This window comes from Balaenoptera musculus, chromosome 11 (genome assembly GCF_009873245.2).
Source record: "Balaenoptera musculus isolate JJ_BM4_2016_0621 chromosome 11, mBalMus1.pri.v3, whole genome shotgun sequence".
NCBI classification, from domain to species: Eukaryota; Metazoa; Chordata; class Mammalia; order Artiodactyla; family Balaenopteridae; genus Balaenoptera; species Balaenoptera musculus.
Genome location: NC_045795.1, coordinates 91,761,506 through 91,782,229, shown reverse-complemented (window position 1 = coordinate 91,782,229; position 20,724 = coordinate 91,761,506). Strand labels below are relative to the sequence as shown.

General features: G+C 38.5%; 1 protein-coding gene across 2 annotated transcripts in view; it reads right to left on the bottom strand.

Annotated features, from left to right (window-relative positions):
* Positions 1 to 379: 379 nt before the first annotated feature.
* The window catches only part of LRRN1 (leucine rich repeat neuronal 1), a 36,543-nt gene continuing 16,198 nt past the window's right edge, over positions 380 to 20,724 (bottom strand). For both annotated transcript variants that reach the window (XM_036870125.1, XM_036870126.1), the window contains exon 2: positions 380 to 3,601. In XM_036870125.1, coding sequence (XP_036726020.1) covers positions 1,172 to 3,322 — 2,151 coding nt within the window. In that variant the 5' untranslated portion in view covers positions 3,323 to 3,601 and the 3' untranslated portion in view covers positions 380 to 1,171. The remainder of the gene's footprint in view (positions 3,602 to 20,724) is intronic.

Genomic DNA, 20,724 nt, shown 5'->3' with positions numbered 1-20,724 from the left:
TATACTACTAAAAAAAATCAAATTTTAACCAGACCCTTACAGAAGAGGAATGTGACATATCCAATGTATATATCTCTTTTACCACGTTTAGCTATACATGGGATACAGTAATATACCTTTTTTCTTCAAATGAAATTTTCCTTCCATTAGGTCTGGTCAGTAATATTGAAAATATAGAAATCCTATTCATTAAAATATCTTCATTAAAATATTTATTTCTTCCCTTAGAAAAAGAATTCAAAAGTTTTTAGGGCCTAGTTTTAAAAAGCAACATGCTATATAGGTAATTTATTTTGGTGGTTTTTGGGAATGTGAAAAATATCACCACTGCAACTAGCAAGAACTATAAATGATACATTATTGCAAGTGTTCTAAAAAATCAGAACAAAACTAATTTATTATATAGTTCTGTCTTCATTATACACCACATGTTGGTGAGTTAAACACAAAATTATTGTCTTTTAAAAGTGTCTACTAAAGATAAAAAGAATAAGGTAACAATTAACATGTAGTTTGTTACATTAAAAAATCTGATATACATATTTCTATTGCCTGTTAGCTTGTTCTAAGCCTTTTAACTATTACAAAAAAAAAAAAAAAGTCGTTGTTCAAAAGCAAACATTCAGTTCAGTTGATACAACATTACAGTACAGTCAACTAACATCATTCAACAAAGGTAACAAGTCTAGCCTTAGCTTCTCCAGTTAAAAGTCTGTAGACCACATTGCTACAAAAAGTTCAATGCTGCTTCACAACTGTGTGTGAGCTTTTTGGAGGACATGGTACTGTCTGCTCATGGCTTCAGAAGAAGGGGTCATGCTACTGGTAAAAGCACAGGGGAACCCCAACCTGTCATTAATCATTTTATTTAGCATTTAGTTAGAACAGCATTATTGAGTTTAGCACAACAACTAAAACAAAATAATAATCATAATCATAATAATGATGAGAATAAAAACCAAACACAAACTGGAAGCCTAGAGACGCTGCCAGCTGTGTCAAACCCTTGCGATACGCTATACTAAAAAAATTTGAAATATCCACCCATCCTCTCCACTCTGCCACAAACTAGCAAAGTCAAAAATACAAAAGTCTTCAACTTGTTACTTTTGCAGAATAAAGCAAAAACGTCTTTGTGCTCCTTACTACCAGAAGCAAAATATCCACTGAGTTACCACATGTAATAGCTTCTGGATGTGTCAACTTGGGTTGGCTTGGTGTCTGCAGTACCATCTTTGTCTTTCTCGCTGTCACCTTCCCAGAGGTTAATGAGTGGTGGGTACAGCTCATTTAGTGGGATTGAAGAGGTTTTTTGCATATACTTTTTTAATGAATGGTGGTAGTTTTTCCTCTTAAATCTTTTGGCAATGTACACAGCAATGGATACAAGGCTAATGATGGCAAACATGGACCCCATAACTGCAGCAAGGGCTGTACTGGTTTCTTGATCAGAAATGTCCAGTGCGAAGGCAGCATTTTTGGTTGTGACATTAACACATGACTTTTGAGTCTGCTGATGAATATTGGACACTGTGAGACACACTTCATAATCTGTGGAAGGCTGCAGGTGTGTTAGGTTGTATTCGTGAACATCTACCGGGACCCTGGCAGTATATGTTATGTGGGGATTGTCAATCTTCATGGTGGCAGATGACCATTTTAAGTTTGACGTCATGACATTGGAATTAACTTTCCAGGACACTAAAATGGAATGAGATTCTGTCTGCTTGACATATATTTTCAGCACCTGGGTACCATCCAGAAGGGTTCCATTAACCTTAACTGTCACCACTCGAGTGTCTGCCCCTTCAACATTCTGGGCAACACAGGTGTATCTTCCTGAGTCTTCAGTTTGTATGTTAGATATTTCCAATGTACCTTCACTACTTAGTTTGTATTTATCTGAAAGCGTTTCCACAGTTATCTTATTTCCAAGGGGAGTGACCCAGTAAATTTCAGGTTCTGGCTCGGCCATGGCCCGACAGTCTAGGAAAACTGTTGTGCCAGTATCCATGTTTAAATGATTTGGGAATGTGTCATGAGATATCATTGGGAGGCACTGTTCACCTGAATCCTGAATTAAAACTTCCTTCACCTGCTGCCCTCTATATTCAGGCGGCATGGCACAGAACATGGATAAGGGCTCCATGAAGCGGATGTTTGTCTTGTTGGAATTAATCCAGTGGATAACACAGTCACACCTCAGGGGATTGCTGTGGATACTGATCTCACGCAGATTAGGAAGGGATTCTACTGTCTTCTGGTAAACGGCATTCAAGGCATTGTTGTTCAACATCAAGCTTTCTAGGGCAGGGACACTTCGAAAAGCCAAGCGGTGGATGTAAGATAATTTGGGGTTATTGGTGGCTTCTAACTTTGTGAGTTCAGGCAAGTTATCCAGGGCGTAGCGGTCCACAGAGACAAGTTCCCCCATATTGTTGATTCCCAGCTCTTTTAACCGGAGCATATTTTTGAAGTCCCCTTCCTGGATTTTGTGGATGGGGTTTTTGTTGAGGTCTAAGAATTTCAAATTTGGAACTTTTTGCAGGGCAAGTTGAGGGACTTTGACCAGTTTGTTATCATAAAAGGACAGGCTCTCTAGGCTATCCAAGCCCACCAAGGCATTTCCAGGAATATCAGTGAGATACATTCCTGCCAAAACTAAGCTTCTCAAATTTGAGAGGGGTTTGAAGTTCATATCCAGAATTCCAATCACGGGGTTTTCCCCAATCATGAGAATTTCCAGGTTGGGTGTTGAATCAAACCAGCGGCTATCAATCACTTTCAATCTGTTGGAGTTTAGGTGGAGCCTTAAAAGATTTTTTAAGCCTGAAAAAGCATTAGCAGAAATAGTGCTAATCTGGTTATGGTTGATGTAGAGTTCTTGAAGGTTGCTGAGATCTTGCAGACAATAATCATTCATTTCCGTAATCTGATTTTCCTCCAAATGCAGAGTAGTGAGCTGGGTCAGGTTTGCCAGCCCTACCTCCTTAATATTTGTAAAGTTGTTTTGGGAGAAATCTAGCTCAGTCAGGTTGAAAAGCTGCTGAAGCTCATCCACGGTCTTTGCGATGTTATTGCTCTGTAGGAGAAGCACTTGAGTATCACTAGAAAGGTTGCTGGGAATCCTTGTTAAGCGGAGATCATTGCAATCGACGGTGGTGGCTTCTCTGTATGTTGACTGTGGGGTAAACCAGGGCCTAATTTCACATACACAAAGTTGTGGACACTCACTGTTTTGTAGGGAAGACCCAGTTAATGAAGTCATTAGCAAGCTCAGCACCATTCGGCAAGCTGCTAAAGCAAAGCTCATCCTAGCCATGCTGGCTTGCTGAGCAAGCTCAGCTCCTGATAATTGTTAAGTTTTAACAAAAGGTGAACACTATATAGTGGTATGAAGGACAGCAAGCAGAAAATGTAAACATTCAAGCAAAGTCTCTGTTGAGATGTGTAGAATGCCAGAGTCTGAAGGGATGGTTTCCTGGAGTTTTTGAAAGGCAGGAAACAATTTGGAGTCTTTTACCTGTGTCTCTCAATTCCAGGCATGCGCACAGCTCTGTGGCATAAGTTATTTCAGCCAAATCAAAGTCTGGAGATGTGCCTGAAAATTAGATTAGGACAAATATTATGTTTATTCCATATACTTTCTAATACATTATAGCTTTTCTTTTGTCTACTAAAAAGGCATAATCACTTATAAATCTAGTAACAATGTTCAAAGTAACTAAAGCTTTTAAACTGTAGAATACTTTTAATATATTATTACACTTAGTAAACTAGTTTTAGTGTTCCTTCACATTTACAATTAAATTGGGACTGCTTGTATCACTGGGTAAAAACATTAAACACACATTGCACATACACACCCATTCACACACACACACTTAATAGAAACACTTAGAAAAGCCCACAGATATCATTTCTTTAAAAACAAAGGTGACTTAGAAACTACATATATTCATGGCTCCAAAAAAATCAAAAGGTAATTCCTCATGAAAGCAAAACATGAAAGCCAGTTTATTAAAGATTCAAAGTTCATTTTTAGTTATTTATATTTTAATTAATACTTCATTTGTTTTTAGGAATTCTTTCTGTTCCAAATGGTACATTCTGTAGAAATATTCAGCCAAACGTGATCTAGCTTAATTATTCTTATGCAAAAAATTAATCTAACAGAACTACAAAAGAAAAATATCAGTTTTTCTTGTATTCTCATAGCCATATCTGATCTTGACTGAATAAAATTGTAAAAGGACTCTATTCCACCACACTACTGGTCTTCATTAAAAATACAAATATACTTATACATGTATATATATATAATCTCACATGCATGATTTCATCAATCTCATGGGAATGTCATGGCCACTTAATAGTCATGGCTATACACCATGAATATGTTATTTAACCTTTTAAAGCCTCAGCTCCTTCAACCATAAAATAGGGTTGGTCATAAAAGTATCTCTCTTATAGGATTACTGAGAGAATTAAAGGAATCTATGTAAAGCTCTTAGTGTAGTGCCTGGCAGATATTAAATTCTTATAAAGGTTAATTGTATTTATTATCATCTTCTTATATCTCTCATCTATTTAATTTTAGCTATGTAGTGGTTATTGGAGGATAAGTAAAAGAAGGAAAGCTGGAGATATTTGATTTTATTTAGCTATCATCTGTTGACTTTGATAAGGTCTTCTGAGGTCAAATATGTACTGCTCACCTGCTTGTAAACATCATATAGTAGCTAATGCTGCTAGTTTTCTGGATTCCAATCAGGTGTAAAAAGCCATTATGGATTCAGTGTCTGTCTTGCTTTCCCAAGACTACTCTAGTCACTTGCTAAGATATGGAAAGTAGAGATATGTATTTCCTTTCACTTGTCTTGTTATAATGCACTTCAGCTTTGAGTAGAAGGAACTTAAGTGACTAGTGTTTTCTTTATCTTCATAAGATTACTGTAAGGATTCAATAAAATAGAGCATATAATATATTTGAAGCCCTAGTGTTCAACACACTGCAAGCTCTCAATTCATATTTGCTACTATTACTACCTTCATACTTTGCAAAACACAGTTATCCTGTGATGGACCAAGAAGTATAATACTACAAACAGCCAGTCCTAAAGTTCTGTATTTGTTATATTTTAGTAGAAAGAATGAAAAATTCTACATTTTTTGGTTTGTTTTACAAAATACACAAACCAAGTTACCAGCTAACAAGATGGAGTTTTAAAAAACCATCCAGTCCAGATGTGGCAAATCAGAAGTGGGAGAAGGAAGCGTATGTGTTGCGTAATGCTGGATCCTTGCTCTCCTCTGTGGGGAGAAACACGCTGACATTCTCCTACCCCCTGATCTGGATAGTTTACCATATATCATGGACATGCAAAACTTTTCAATATTTAACACTATCTGATTTTGGCTTTTATCAAGAAATTCCATAAAATAAAAACATACCTCAGAGAATAGCATTTTCCAAATATTATTAACTCCACAAGTTTATTCCACTCTTTTGTTTCCATTTAGAGTAATCCTAGAACAGGGACAGTAGTCACAATAAATGTTCAGTTAAGAACATTTCTGCCACAGGTTATTCCTTAATTGTAATTCAAAATAGAAAACCAGGAGAATAAAATCTACCTTTCATAACTGAGACGGAATTTCAACTAATTTTTCTGTTTTGACTGAATTGAAGAAAACAGCAGGAAGTAAAATATGTATTAATAAGTCATGTGAGACTCCCAAAGCAATCTGTTACTATTAAAAAATATATTTTATGGGGCTATACTTTGAATATTGTCATGAGTAATGCCTCCCTTTTAGTTTAAGTTATATGACTTGAGGTTATATTGAAATATTCAAAATTCTCTTTGACACACATACACACCTCTTTAAACACACAAACAAACCACACAAGCTCAGAATGTCAGCTGTCATGTCAAACACAGAGGGAAGACATTTTCCTTTCTCAAACCTGCATTTGGCTCCTTTGGGAGTAGAGAATGAAACTTCCTTAACACAAAAGGAGGTGTTTAAGATGTTTCTATTTGTATAACATTGTAAATTCTCTTTAGCATTTTTTCCCAGACTTACTTTTGAACGTGAAATTATATATAGAACAAAGCTTCAGAGCCCCTATACCATTTTATACGTTTAAAACTTAGGTTATATCTCAGGAGCTATTCACTAACAGTGTTTAAAAGTAAATCCATTATCGCAACAAGAGAAGAAAACTACAGACCAATATCTGATGAATATTGATGCAAAATTCCTGAACAAAATACTAGCAAACTGAATTCAATGACACTTTAAAATGATTATACACCATGACTAAGTTGGATTCATACCTCAAATGTAAAGATGATTCAATATATGAAAATCAACCATTGTAAGACACCATATTAACAGAACGAATGACAAAACCCACATGATCATCTCAGTTGATGCAGAAAAAGCATTTGACAAAATTCAGCACCCTTTCATGATAAAAGCACTCAACAAACTAAGAATAAAAGAAAACTGCCTCAACATAATAAAAGCCCTATATGAAAAGCCCACAGTCAAAATCAGACTCAGTAGTGAAAGAGTATAAGTTTTTCCTCTAAAATCGGGAACAATGCAAGGATTGCTACTCTAGCCTCTCCTATTTAACTTAATGTTAGAACTCCTAGCCAGAGCAGTTAGATAAGGGAAAGAAATAAAAGGCATCCAAATTGGAAGGGAAGATGTAAAACTGTCCCTGTTTGCAGATGATATGATCTTGTATGTAGAAAGCCCTAAAGATGCCATGCAAAAAAACTCCAAACTGTTAAAACTAATGAACAATTTAAGGAAAGTTTCAGAACACAAAATCAATTGTGTTTCAGTACATTAACAATGAACCATCTAAAAATGAAATTAAGGAAAGAATCCCACCTACAATAGCATCAAGAAGCATAAAACACTTAGGAATAAACTCCACCAAGGAGGTGAAAGACCTGTACACTGAAAGCTACAAAACATTGCTAAAAGAAATAAAAGAAGATACAAATAAATGGAAAGACATTCCATGTTCATGGATTAGAAGACTTAATATTGTTAAAATGTCTATCTACGCCAAATAATCTACAGATTCAATTCAATCCCTATCAAAATCTCAATGGCAATATTTGCAGAAATAGAAAAAAATCTTAAAATGCATATAGAATCTCAAGGAACCCTGAATAACCAAAACAGTCTTGAAAACAAAGAACACAGTTGGAGGCCTCACACTTCCTGATTTCAAAACGTACTACAAGTGGGACTTCCCTGGTGGTCCAGTGGTTGAGACTTCGCCTTCCAATGCAGGGGGTATGGGTTTGATGCCTGGTCAGGGAGCTAAGATCCCACATGCCTCATGGCCAAAAAACCAAAACATGGAACAGAAACAGTATTATAACAAATTCAATAAAGACTTTAAAAATGGTCCACATCAAAAAAATCTTTTAAAAAACCCCAAAAAACATACTACAAGTAATAATAACCAAAGATAGACATACAGACCAATGGAACAGAGAGCCCAGAAATAAACTGTTCCGTATATGATTAGATGATCTTTGACAAGCGTGCCAAGACTACACAATGAGGAAAGGATAGTCTGTTCAACAAATGGTGTTGGATATCCACGTGCAAAAGAATGAAGTTGGGCCCCAAGAGGATAGCTACTGTCAAAAGAAGAGAAAATAACAAATTTTGGTGAGGATGTGAAGAAATTAGAACTCTTGTGCACTACTGGTTGGAATGTAAAATGGTGCAGCCATTATGGAAAACAGTATGGAGTGTTCCTCAAAAAATTAGAAATAGAATTACCATATGATCCAGCAGTCCCACTTCTGGGTATGTATTCAAAAGAATTCAAAGCAGGATCTCAGAGAAATATGTGCACACCAATGTAAATTGCAGTATCATTCACAATGGCAAGAGGTGGAAGCAACCCAGATGTCCACTGATGGGTGAATGGAAAAAGAAAACATGGCATATATATGAAGTGGGATATTATGCAGCTTTAAAACAGAAGGAAATCCTGTCATATCTACAATATGGGTGAACCCTGAGGACATTACACTAGATGAAATAAGCTGGTCACAAAAAGACAAAATACTGTATTGATTCCACTCATATGAATTATTTAAAATAGTCAAAATCATAGAAAGAGAAAGCAGAGAGGTGGTTGCTAAGGATTGTAGGGCGGGAAAAGAGAGGATTAGATTTTAATGGGTAGAGTATCAGTTCTGCAAGATGAAAAAGTTTGAGAGATCTGTTGTACAGCAATGTGAATATATTTTAACACTACTTAACTATACACTTAAAAATGGAAGATGGGGGCTTCCCTGGTGGCGCAGTGGTTGAGAGTCTGCCTGCCAGTGCAGGGGACACGGGTTCGAGCCCTGGTCTGGGAGGATCCCACATGCCGCGGAGCGGCTGGGCCCGTGAGCCACAACTACTGAGCCTGTGCGTCTGGAGCCTGTGCTCCTCAACAAGAGAGGCCACGATGGTGAGAGGCCCGCGTGCCGCGATGAAGAGTGGCCCCCGCTCGCTGCAACTGGAGGAAGCCCTCGCACAGAGACGAAGACCCAACACAGCCAAAAATAAATAAATAAATAAATAAGTTTATATTAAAAAAAAGAAAATGGAAGATGGTAGATTTAATGTTAGGGCTTTTCATTATAATGAAGTAAATTAATTATAATACGAGCCAACTTTTATCACCCACATACAAATTAATATCTTAAATTCTGCAACAAATAAAAAATGGCTGGCATAGATCTTTTTAAAAGTAAAATTACTTTGTTCTAGGGCTGACTGAACTAAGTTGGTCAAATGTGAGAAGAAAATGTCTTCCACAAACAAGTATGGCAGTTTAAAGGAACAATCCCTTAAATAACAAACCATGGATTTAAAGGCCCAGAATTGGCAAGGGATGCCTTTCAAAGAGGCCCACAAACAACTATATAATTAAATTTGATGCTTCTTTTTAAAACAATGTATGTTTGGAACACTCTGCTCTGAATATAAAATTCCAAAGGAAATGGACTGCATGGTCATCACCATCCGTGAAGTTGGCACTGACCCCCATTTCTCCCATGGAATCATGTCAGATGGGACGTTAGTTTAACAAAATCACAATAGTTGAGAGGAATTTGGGCTAGGATCCTCATTCATTAAGTTCTTAGGGAGTTGAGCGAAAGAAATAAGCAATCACAGTAACATGACGATTATGTGAATTCTAGGTATACTAAATCCAAATAGCGCTCAACTTATAGAAAGAACTCTGTCCTGGGGGAATCAAGCGATCTGGACTCAGAGTCCAACTTCTTCACTTACTCAATAGAAGTGTTACCTTGTATGAACTACATACATTCTTTGTGTCTCAGTTTCTATGGCTTAAATTAAGGCTTATTATACATACTTCATATATGAAAACTATGAACACTAAATAAAATACTCTATGTGAAAGTAGTCAGCCCAGAATCTGGGGAAGAGTCCAGTGCAGACTGAGACCTCAAATCCTTGTTTGAATCTCTGGAACCTCATCAAGTTTGCCGTTAAATTTCATTCTCACCCTGAAGGGCTTTTGGGAGGTAATGAATAAGCAAATCTCTTTACGACTCTCGGGCATAACAGGTACTTAGAAAAGAGTTATTTTTTCTAATTATTTCTAAACTATTATTTACCATTTCCATTATATTTTCAATCAGTATTATTGGAATTAATAGTGTTAGAAATCCAGAGACCAAATATTACACGGGGGCTAAATTAAAACCTGATGCAGGCAAGCAAATTATGAAACACAAACTCCCCACATGGAAATTAACATCATCTCAGAGACATTATTAGTCACAGCAATGAGGAACTAAAATTTTGATCTCCTAAAATATGAAGAAAATGCCTTCAGAGGACATGTGCTTTTATGCAAAGTTTCTTTGGTGGCCAAATTCACACCATGTACATAATGTTCAGAAAAATCAGTCTTTTAGCTCTGTTGGTCCCCAAAAGATCCAGGGCTAATGCCGCATTCAGATTTGCATGTCTTCTTTTGGGAATGGCTTGAATAATGGAGAAATGGGATTTTTGTTCAAGTAAGCTTTCCTCTGGTTATAAACAATGATTGTCTCAATACAAATTATCCCTGTATCCACTTTCCTGGTGTGGGTGGGGGCTTGCGTGGGGGACTAAGGTACAGCCAGACTTCACTCGATGGATTGACCTCCCAGAGGGAATCCCCCCGGGTCTGAAGGCCACCTTGACTTCTACTGCAGGTACAAGTGGCTGATTGTTAGACTCACAAGGTTGTTAAGCTTTCTGAAACAGGAATTTAGCATAGAGTTAAGAGTGTGGCTTCTGGAGAGACATACCTGGTTTCAAATTCAGCTCTGTGATCTTGGGCAAGTTATTGAAGATTTCTAAGTCTATTTCCCTTTTTTTAGAAAATGGACATCATAAAACCTTCTTTGCCAAGGGTGGTTAAGAGAAGTAGTATGAGATGTTAAACACAGAGCTTTTGGTTGAGGGCCTGGCACATAGCAAGTACTCAACAGATGTTAGCTATTATTATTTACAGGTTTGATGTCTCATATTGAATCTGAGTCTCTTTATGGGCACTGAGGATGAAAGGGTAGTGGAAATCAGTAGAGGGTGCCCTTTGTGGTATTAGCAACTGCAAGTCCTGAAAAGGGCCTGGCCGGAGACCTTCTAACAATGTAGATGACTAGTGTAGGTAGAGCCAGAGAGAGAGAGAGAGATTACAGAGATTTCTTTATGGAGGGTATATTTTATTTCCCTTGAGCAGGAAAGAAGGTCTTGCAAATGCATTCTGAATGCTGAATCTGCATGGACTTTTTTTAAAGACACTAGTTTCTTGGACTTTCGTTTGGCCCCTGACCCTTTCTGACTTTTAGATTTCTTTCTCCATTTTCCAAAATTAAGTTCCTTGTTCACACATTATCCAAAGTGAAGCACCCCGTAGTGTGTGTTAGTGATCGCAGATGGAGGGTGCGTATGGGAGGAGGAGCTATAGTCGTCTCCATAATGCATGAAGAAAACAGTGAAGTGCATCCCCTGGCAAGGACATAATGGAGCTTGCTGAGGCTCTTTTGCATAAGGAACTGTTCCTGAGAGCCCACATTATTCATCAGCAAACAGTGCAGCAGTGTGTGAGTGGGCCGAGCAACAGGATGAGGACGCCAGGGAAAGGATTCTTAGTTTTGGCTTCACCACAAACTTTCTAGGTGACCTTGAGCAAGTCCAGTAACTTTGTGTCCTATTTTATTTGTCTTACAGTAAGTGGGTTGAGAGGAGAGACAGTCACAGCTTCCTAGACCAACATGAACCTCGGGAAGTCATCTTAGCCCATTCTCCCATGTCATGAAAACTATACTTCCAACCATTTTCAGAGAGGTAATCCTTCCTCCTGCCTTCTCTTCTTCCTCTTACCTCCCTCTCTTCTTTCCCTCATTTGTTTCCCTTTTTTGATTCTTAAATTGTTGTAGAGGCATGGTGTTTGATTATGCCAACGATCTCAAACTGCAGTGCCTTCAGGGGCCAGGTAGGTCAAGTCAGTTGAGTTGAACACAGAAGGAAGTAGTGATCATGTAAAAAGCTGGAGAGTGTGCACTCCAAGAGGCATCCATGGATGTTTATAACTGTACAAGCTAAAAAAAAAAAAAAAAAAATCTGCTTTCTGAGGCCTTTTATGGCGTGTGGCCAGTCTGACACCTCTGAATTATTTAAATATCACCATAAATAACCATTATCACCAATAATGCGGAGCTAATGGGAGGATCTGATAATTAGATATCAATTTTCAAATATTATTGGCAAATACTCCATATATGAAAACCTATAATTAGAAACAGTATATTATGGTGTGACTCTTTGCTCTGAAGAAAACCTGTTTAGTGCTTTTTAAAAAACCATTACATTAACAAAAATTCATCTTACACTCCTTTTCTTTTGGAAGACCTACTTTTAAAGGCAGGCAGAACCTTAGAGATACCCTCCCTAGGTGATCCAGGATGACACAGTTAATTGGCAGAGGAACAAAATAAAACACAAGTGTCTTGATCCCCGATTCAGCATTTCCTGCTCTGACCACTTTAAAATTCTGTGTTGGTTTTTCTGGTTCCCAGAGAAAAATTTGGTTGTCCTTTCCTTAATTTTATTTTCTTCTTGTATTTGTTATTCTTAATTAACAAAGACTCAAAAATTCTCTGGCACACTTAGGCGGTACAAATGCAGTAGTGTGTAAAGCAGAGGATGGACACAAGTGATCTTCTGATTCCCCCTCATTTTCCTTCCTCTTTTGGGCTGGGCAAATCCATCGCACCGCAGGTGCAGCATCAGCCAACACCTCTGGGAAAAGCTCAAAGGCGCAGCTGGTCTCCAAGCTGAGGGTATAAGCTGGAGCCACAATTCATTAGGCTCCTGAGAGGAACTGGGCATGGACAGCACATTAGCCGTTGTAGGAGGGTTGGCCAGGGATGGTAAACAGGGCAGGCTAGGACTGTATGAACTGAAGAAGTACAAAAGAAAATTATAAAAAGGTGAAAGAAAAACGAAAGCCAAAAGCCCAGAGCCACCTGGCATGAATCCAAATCGAAGTAGGTGGCTTGGCATGATGAGGAAGGTGCTTGTGGAAGAGCCCTGGGGAAGAACATCTACTTCAGATTCTGATTTGGCTTCAACTGATCAAAGGCAAGCAGGCTAGCCTCCCTTTGAAATATGAGGAACACAAACTGTGAAAGTTGGATAAGGCCTTAGAGATCACCTGGCACATCTAAAAAAACCTCTCATTTCACAGAGGACACCTCAGAGAGGTGAGATCACACATTTGGAGGCCAAGCTTGACTGCATTCCATTCCTACTCTCCAAACACAGGGTCCTTTACAGAACCCTACGCTGCTTCACTTAGTCTGGGATTAGTTGAAATTCATATTCTGGCAGGGTCTAAATGGGCAGGGTCCAAAACTCTCTGAAGAATGTTGGCCTCTAGTACTCCATTAATCAGTTACCATTTATTAGACACATAGGAAAACATCATTCAATTTAGGAAGAGTGCTGTGGCTTGTTTAGTAACCTGTGTCTTGACCTTTGCTTAGGTAGATCAGAGATAGGGTGGACAGCTCAATCAATCATGCTGATGGCCAACTTATTACAAAAAATTAAGTCAGGTCATCTAAACAATGTTCACTGATTTTTTAAAACATGGCAGTGAATTGATTATAATGGTTGATTTGTTCTATAACTTTAATTTGTAAAATGCATAAATTGAACTTCTTTTAATTTGATGGATTGTGTGTTGCAAACTCTATAAGGGCATAGATATTCAAATGTAAGAAGCGTAAAGTGGATGAGTAGGAGTTGGAAAGTGAGCATTCAAGACAGGAGATGCTTCATGAATAATAATAATAATGAATTAGCTAACTTTATTAATAGATTTACTTTAATAGAAGACTTACTATGTACTAACCACTATAGTGAGTGACTTACACGTATATGGTATAAAGTGTGATCGTCCCTATTTTTCATAGAGAGGTCAAGTCGCTTGTCCAAGATCTCAAATGAGACTGAGTCAAGGATATAAGGCTCATGCCCTAATACTGTCTAGCTCTGAATCTTATCTGGTTTGGAGGTAGTTCGAAAATCAGAGTGGTGCAGAGATTGGAGTATTAGATGAAGAATTAGGTGACCCGAGTCCTTAGCTCTGGTTTTTCCTCTGACTCAGATCATGCTGGCCGTCTTTCCTGCCTGTAAATGGTGAGGTTGGGCAAGTCTAGATGATGTCTTAGGACTCCTTCAGCTCCAGGATTTTAAGTATTCGACGCTTCTTTTTCTGAGTTTCTACTCTTAATAGCACCCATGTAAGCAGCACTTCTTATGCCTGCGAAAAACCTTCACAACAAGGAAAAAGACTAATCTTCAAAACACCCATGTGAGACAGATAAATGATGATCCCCTTCCAACAGGTGAGGAAACCAAGGCCCAGAGAGTTAGACTAATCTGTCCAAGGTGACGTACGTAGTTCAAGGATATGGACCTAGCTCTGTCTGCCTCTTTAGACCATTTCTTTTTTTAAAAAATTGCTAAACACAGGTTCTCTTAAAAAGCCAGGATCAAAGGCAATGTCATTTTTGGAATTAAGAATATGTCACACATTTATTTTAATGAGACAATGCTAATTAAATCTTTACATGCTGGTTACTTAGGGTTTCAATTTTGCAGTTTAATGGTAAACCCCTTGAAGGAATTCTCCTTTGCAAGCATTATGCTAAAAAAAGTGCATATACCTCTCTACCTTTAGAGAGGTTGAATGACAACCCAAGCATTTCCATTTCCAAATGAGTTAAATCCTTCGCCAAACAAAGAAACAAAAAATAAAGCAAGGGATGGGCATTTACCAAAACCAAAAATAAAGCAAGGGATGGGCATTTACCAACACATTTACGTATGGATCTTAATTACTCTGGCTGCAAAGATGTAAACAATACGCAAAGGGAGTTAAATTGTTAGCCCAAGAAAGATAGTAAGCATCTTTTCCAAATAATGAGGTATTTTCTAGCCTTGTAGACACTTCCCATTTTTACATCTAATGTTTGTTGTGGAGTCGTTTTGGCTGAGTAGTGGTCATAATAATAGCAGTCAGTACTTGCTAACAGCAGTCAGCTCTTACAGTGCCACAGGCACTGCACTAAGCACTTTACATAAATTATTGCATTTAATGCTCACAACCCTATGAGGTAGGAAACATTAATTTTTCTATTTTTATGGATGATGAAATGGAGACTCAGAAAAATGAAATAAGCTGGCCAAGATCTTGGAGCCAGTAGAGTGGTGGAGAGTCTGTATGAATCCAGGCACCTGAGGCCAGAGCCCAAATCATGCTCCTCTTCTATCCCAGTCTGTCTGGGCAGGGGGAGTCCTTGCCAATATTTTAATCTGCCAGGACTAAATTGAGTTTCACGGGGTAGATACCCTGTTTCCGTCTTGTTCACAATGACACTGGCCTGGCATCTACATAGTGGGCACTCCATAAATAAATAAAATAACTAAGTGAATCAATTAAAATGTGCTTTCCAGGTACCCAAATATGACAATGATATTAAGCTTGCAAATGTTCAGTCCTACTGGGTCTTTTCTACATTTGGGCTGATATAAACCCTGTGCTTTTAAACGTCACACTTTTATTTAAAATAAAGAAGAAGAAGAAGAAAAAGCTTGCAATTTAGCACATATCTGCTCCCCATCCATCCTCATGCTTGTGATTTATGAAAATCCTGCTCTCTGATTTTTTTCCCAGACTGTGATGAAATCAGGATTCAGACTAAATGCAAAAGAGGTCTAATAAACTGATGCCCAATTTAATTAGATTCATTAAATCAAGCAAATACTCATTGGGTGTTTACTGTGTCACAGGGCCAGAAAGACCAGACCCTGCCCTTAAAGAATTTATAATCCTGTGGAGAGAGAATAAGACAAATACACAAGTGACTGTAAAATAAGATACATGTCAAAAGGAAGGAAGGAGTGAGTAGATATGTGGATCCTTGGGAAGGAGAGATCAGAGTTGCCAACATGTGACAGCTCCATCGGCGCTCTCTAATCCAACCCTCTGATGACAGACATGTTCTGTATTGGCACTTCCCAATAGGGTACTGAGTAAGCTACTGAGTACTGGAAATGTAGCCAGTATGAATGAGAAATGGAATTAAACATTTTTATTTCAACTTATTTCAATTACATGTAAATAGCCAGCAGCTACCATATTGGGCAGCAGAGCCCTAGATCTACAAACTTAGCTGTTCATTACCCAGGGATCTTTTTAAGAATGCAGATTCTGGGCTTCCCTGGTGGCGCAGTGGTTGAGAATCTGCCTGCCAATGCAGAGGACACGGGTTCGAGCCCTGGTCTGGGAAGATCCCACATGCCACGGAGCACCTGGGCCCGTGAGCCACAAGTACTGAGCCTGCGCGTCTGGAGCCTGTGCTCCGCAACAAGAGAGGCCGCGATAGTGAAAGGCCCATGCACCACGATGAAGAGTGGCCCCCGCTTGCTGCAACTAGAGAAAGCCCTCACACAGAAACGCAGACCCAACACAGCCAAAAATAAATAAATAAAATCATTAAGTAATTAAAAAAAAAAAAGTAAACTTTAAAAAAAAAAAAAGATTACTTTAAAAAAAAAAAGAATGCAGATTCTCATTCCTTATGGAGATTTTGATGAAGTTGGCCTGGGATAGGGTTTGGGTGTATAAAGCTGCACATGGGTCTCTAAAGCAGACCAAGTTTAATACTCCAGCCTCAGGCTATCCTAGCTGGGCTCTGCCCTATCACCACTCACAGGCTCAGAGGGTCTGGCAGCCACGTTGGCCTGGGCCTGATAACTGCAAAGATGTCACTTGACTTGCCTTTGCTCTAAGCCACTCTGTTTCCTTTCTCTACCTACTCAACCAAATGTTTTTAGAGCTGACCCAAACTCTAAGCTAATATATAACTGAGGTCCAAGGTTGTGTTTTATTCCTCTTGGTAGGCACTGTACCACAGTGCCTGGCCTATGAGTGGTATATAAATGTTGGCTGAAACAACCAAGATATGTCACAAAACACATTTTCAACAGCCTTCCACTCATGGGGCCTGCCACCCTGGAGAACAAAGTCCACCTGAAACAGGTGTATGGATGATGGTGTGCAAAAAGCAAATACAGGAAAGCCAATGCACTCTTTAAAAGATTCATAATTTGACTCCAGAAGGAAAGTCATAAAGAAAGAATTCTTCTGTCCAGAATCTCAGGATAAGGCAAACAAGTCTGGACTCCTGCCTTCAAACCAAGTATCAGAGTGCACCATTGTTCTCCTTACCCTCTTTGAAAATAGTTGTCAGAAACCATCCTGCATAAAAACTAACCTAAACAAAAAATGTCTATCCCTGTAGCAAATGCCATGATTCTTTGTCTATTTCCTAAAGACAAGGCTGAGTGTAGGAAACTTTTTAGAAATTAAGAATTTTTGATGGTGTTTGCTACACAGTGCCTGGTAGAGTGCTGAGTGTTTAGGGGGCGCTCAGAATCGGTTGTGGAATGAATAGGCCTTTAGGTGCTAATGCCCCTATCTGTTTTGTGTTTTAAGCATTTTAGTTGGCTCCCATCAAAAACATTTGTCATTTTGGGATCATACCCTTGGGCAAGATAATAGTAGAAGACATGAGATAAAAGTAATGCTAAAAACTAGCAAGGCAAATTCATATTATGGTAGGAAAGATGGAAATCGTTTTTGAGAACTCAGGAAATGATCTCTATATTTCCCTCTAGAAGAAAGGGGATGGGAAAACATGCCAACTGATAAGGCAGCTCTTGAGAAGATGAGAGTAAACTCAGGATTTGGAGCCAACAGATTGAATTAAAATCTGGCTCTGCATGCATGAGATTCACTTTTCTAGACTCCAAGTCCTCCTTTGAGAGCAGTGTGAGCTTCCTTTCTTCCTGGGGTCGTTTAAAAGGCTCAAATGAATTGTCCTCCCTCAAAAAGATATGTTGAAGTCCTAACCCCTGGGACCTCAGAAAGTGACCTTTTTTGGAAATAGGGTTGTTGCAGATGTAATTAGTTAAGATGGGGTCATACTGGCACAGGGTGGGCCCCTAATCCAATATAACTGGTGTCCTTATAAGAGGGAAGAGGATGTGAATACAGGGACACACAGGGAGAACGCCCTGTGTCAATGAAGGCAGAGACTGGAGTTATACAGCTACACCAGTACACAAGGAGCACCAGTTTGCCAGCAAACCCCCAGATGCTAGGAGGGGGCAAGGAAGGGACCCTCTGCAGGTTTCAGAGGAAGCATGACCCTGCTGATATCCTGATACCTTGATTTCAGACTTCTAGCCACCCAGACTGTGAAACAACAAATTTCTGTTGTTTACGTCACCCAGTTTTTGGTACTTTATTATGGCAGTCCTGAAAATAATACAGTGCTGTATGTGTATTAACTACTTTCCTAATTATTTTTACATGAATGCTTATTTTATTTAATATTTCAGGTGCTCACTCTCCTCACCACCTTTCTCCCCACTGCATACCTACAACACATACACTGGTTATGAAAAGAGGTTGTTTTCTACCATTGCCTATACATCGTATGGATAGGGAGATACCCATTCTGAATTTTAAACGTCGTGGTAAACTCGATGATCTTGGGAGCTTCTTCTCTAGGACTTAGCAAGCAAGACTAATACTTACTCATGAGCTATCTCAGCTCTATGCCAAAATCATTTTTCCTCCACTGTTTTGAAAGTCATATGCCAGTTACAGTTTGCAGACTTCCTGAACCTACAGTCTTTCAAATCCCTTTTAAACCTCAGATTCTAAGACAGGCAAAGGAAGCTGGACCAGGAAAAAAAATTTTTTTTCTGTTTACATTACTTGCAGGATCAAGAAAGTTTTTTTTTTCTTTCTTTCTTTGTAAGAAATGAGCTATTTGCATAACTGGAATCATAAAGTAGCAATTTAACATTATTGAATTGAGAAACCGACAGAAGGCTAAACAGAACAAAACATGAACCAACAACTGGGCTATTTTTATTGCTCCTTTTTAGTACCAGCAAGTGCAGTGATATAAAAACTACCATGAAATCAATTAATTTTAGTCTTTTAACAAATTATTTTAATTCCTCTCCTGTAATATGTCTATATAAAATAATTGCTCTGTAATTACCGACATGATTAAATGTTAAATAAACGCGAAATCTTTAGTTCGGCAGCCTTAACATGCCTAGAAGGCTAAGTTTCATTACTTCTTTTTAAGAACTTCACAGTATATTGCTTAGTATTTTCACTGCACACATAGATTTCATCATGCCATGTTAATAAATGTTCCATAAGGAGCCAGTTGCTACAATGGATCTTGATTATACATTCGAAACTACAGATAGACCAACGAAAAAAATAGACTCATCATGGTTGGTACTGAAAGTGCCAGTATGTAGGCTGCTAATACAAACGCTGTAGATTTTTGGATGCCAACCAAGTCAAGCAACTCCATTAGATTGTATTAGATTTTCTTTTGCTCTAGACTGAATGAGAGTTTAGTTTGTAATAGTGAAAATAACTCTCATCAAAAAAATGGCAAACATTTTTACATCCATTTCAGAATATTTATTGCGTTTTTCTTTGCTCTAAGAGTTCTGTACTATCTTTTGTTATATTTTTTTATATCCAGTAGTAATCTTTATTAGCTAACTGACATTTTCACAAAATTTTTATTTAAAAAATGAAAGCATCCAATGTCCTTCAGAGGGGAGCCTATACTTTTAGATCTCATCTAGTAATATTTCTCTAAAGAATCTGACTGCTTAGAATTTGCCAATTAGAAGACTAAGTGCTGTTTAAATCTCAGACTGAGAAAATGTCAAGAACATATCCCTTCCACGTGGTAATGTTCCTTTAAAATTTGGAGACCGACATATAGAAGTATACATATCTTTAATGTAAAAAGTTCCTGCTACTCAAGGTTAAAGACTGCAGTGTTCAGGGGAGTGACAGTATTTGCCCTTCAATTTGATAGACCTTATTAAGCACATTGTATTTCTACAGAATGCCATCTTTTTTAAAGAAGCAAAATAAAGCCATCTGTCCCTGAACTCTTAAAATAAACTTGGTTTCAGTTCTTTTTCTAAACTATTTTTATATGACTTTGTTCTAATAAGGACTCAAAGAACCTGATTTTCTTCATCATTGGGAGAGGATAAATATAGCAAAAAGTGTGCCTGCCTGTTCAAACCTTCCCTTTGAAGGCCTGGGGGCTGCAGTGGCTCTCTAAGGAAGAGTGCTAACATAGCCAAAGGCCAGGGATGGGGAGCAGGATATAGAGCAAGAGGGACAGCACCGTGGGAAGTGCTTTGCCTACATTCTCACAGCACGAGATGGTGGTAGATGTGATTATTTTCATTTTATAAATGACCTTAGGGCTCAGTGATCAAGTGACTTGCCAGAATTCCCACAGCTAATTGGTGAAAGAGCTGATATTAAACCCAAGTATGTTACATTCTGAGTGAGAACCCTTTCTGTGAACCCACTTGCCTCAGTGTTCTTTTTTTTTTTTTAATACATTTATTTACTTATTTATTTATGGCTGTGTTGGGTCTTCGTTGCTGTGCGCGGGCTTTCTCTAGTTGCGGTGAGCGGGGGCTACTCTTCGTTGCAGTGCGTGGGCTTCTCATTGCGGTGGCTTCTCTTGTTGCAGAGCACAGGCTCTAGGCGTGCGGACTTCAGTAGTTGTGGCATGTGGGCTCAGTAGTTGTGGCTCGCGGGCTCTAGAGTGCAGGCTTAGTAGTTGTGGCTCACGGGCCTAGCTGCTTCACGGCATGTGGGATCTTCCCAGACCAGGGCTGGAACCCATGTCCCCTGCATTGGCAGGCAGATTCTTAATCACTGCACCACCAGGGAAGCCCCGCCTCAGTGATGTTATGGGATCTCCAGTAAGTAGCGTGAATACACTGCAGCGTTCTCCCAGGTACACAGAATAAAACTAACTTGTAAAGTAAAACCTTGGTTAACCAGAAGATTAGGCTCAGGGAATTTGCAAATTTAAAGGTTTCCTAGAAAGCTTTTCGCTTCAATCTCTAATACCCACTTTCTTGCCTTTGATAATGGTAGTTAAATTTTTGTTTTTTTAAAAGACATTTTTTCTTCAAGGCCTTGATAATGAACACATATTGGAAATT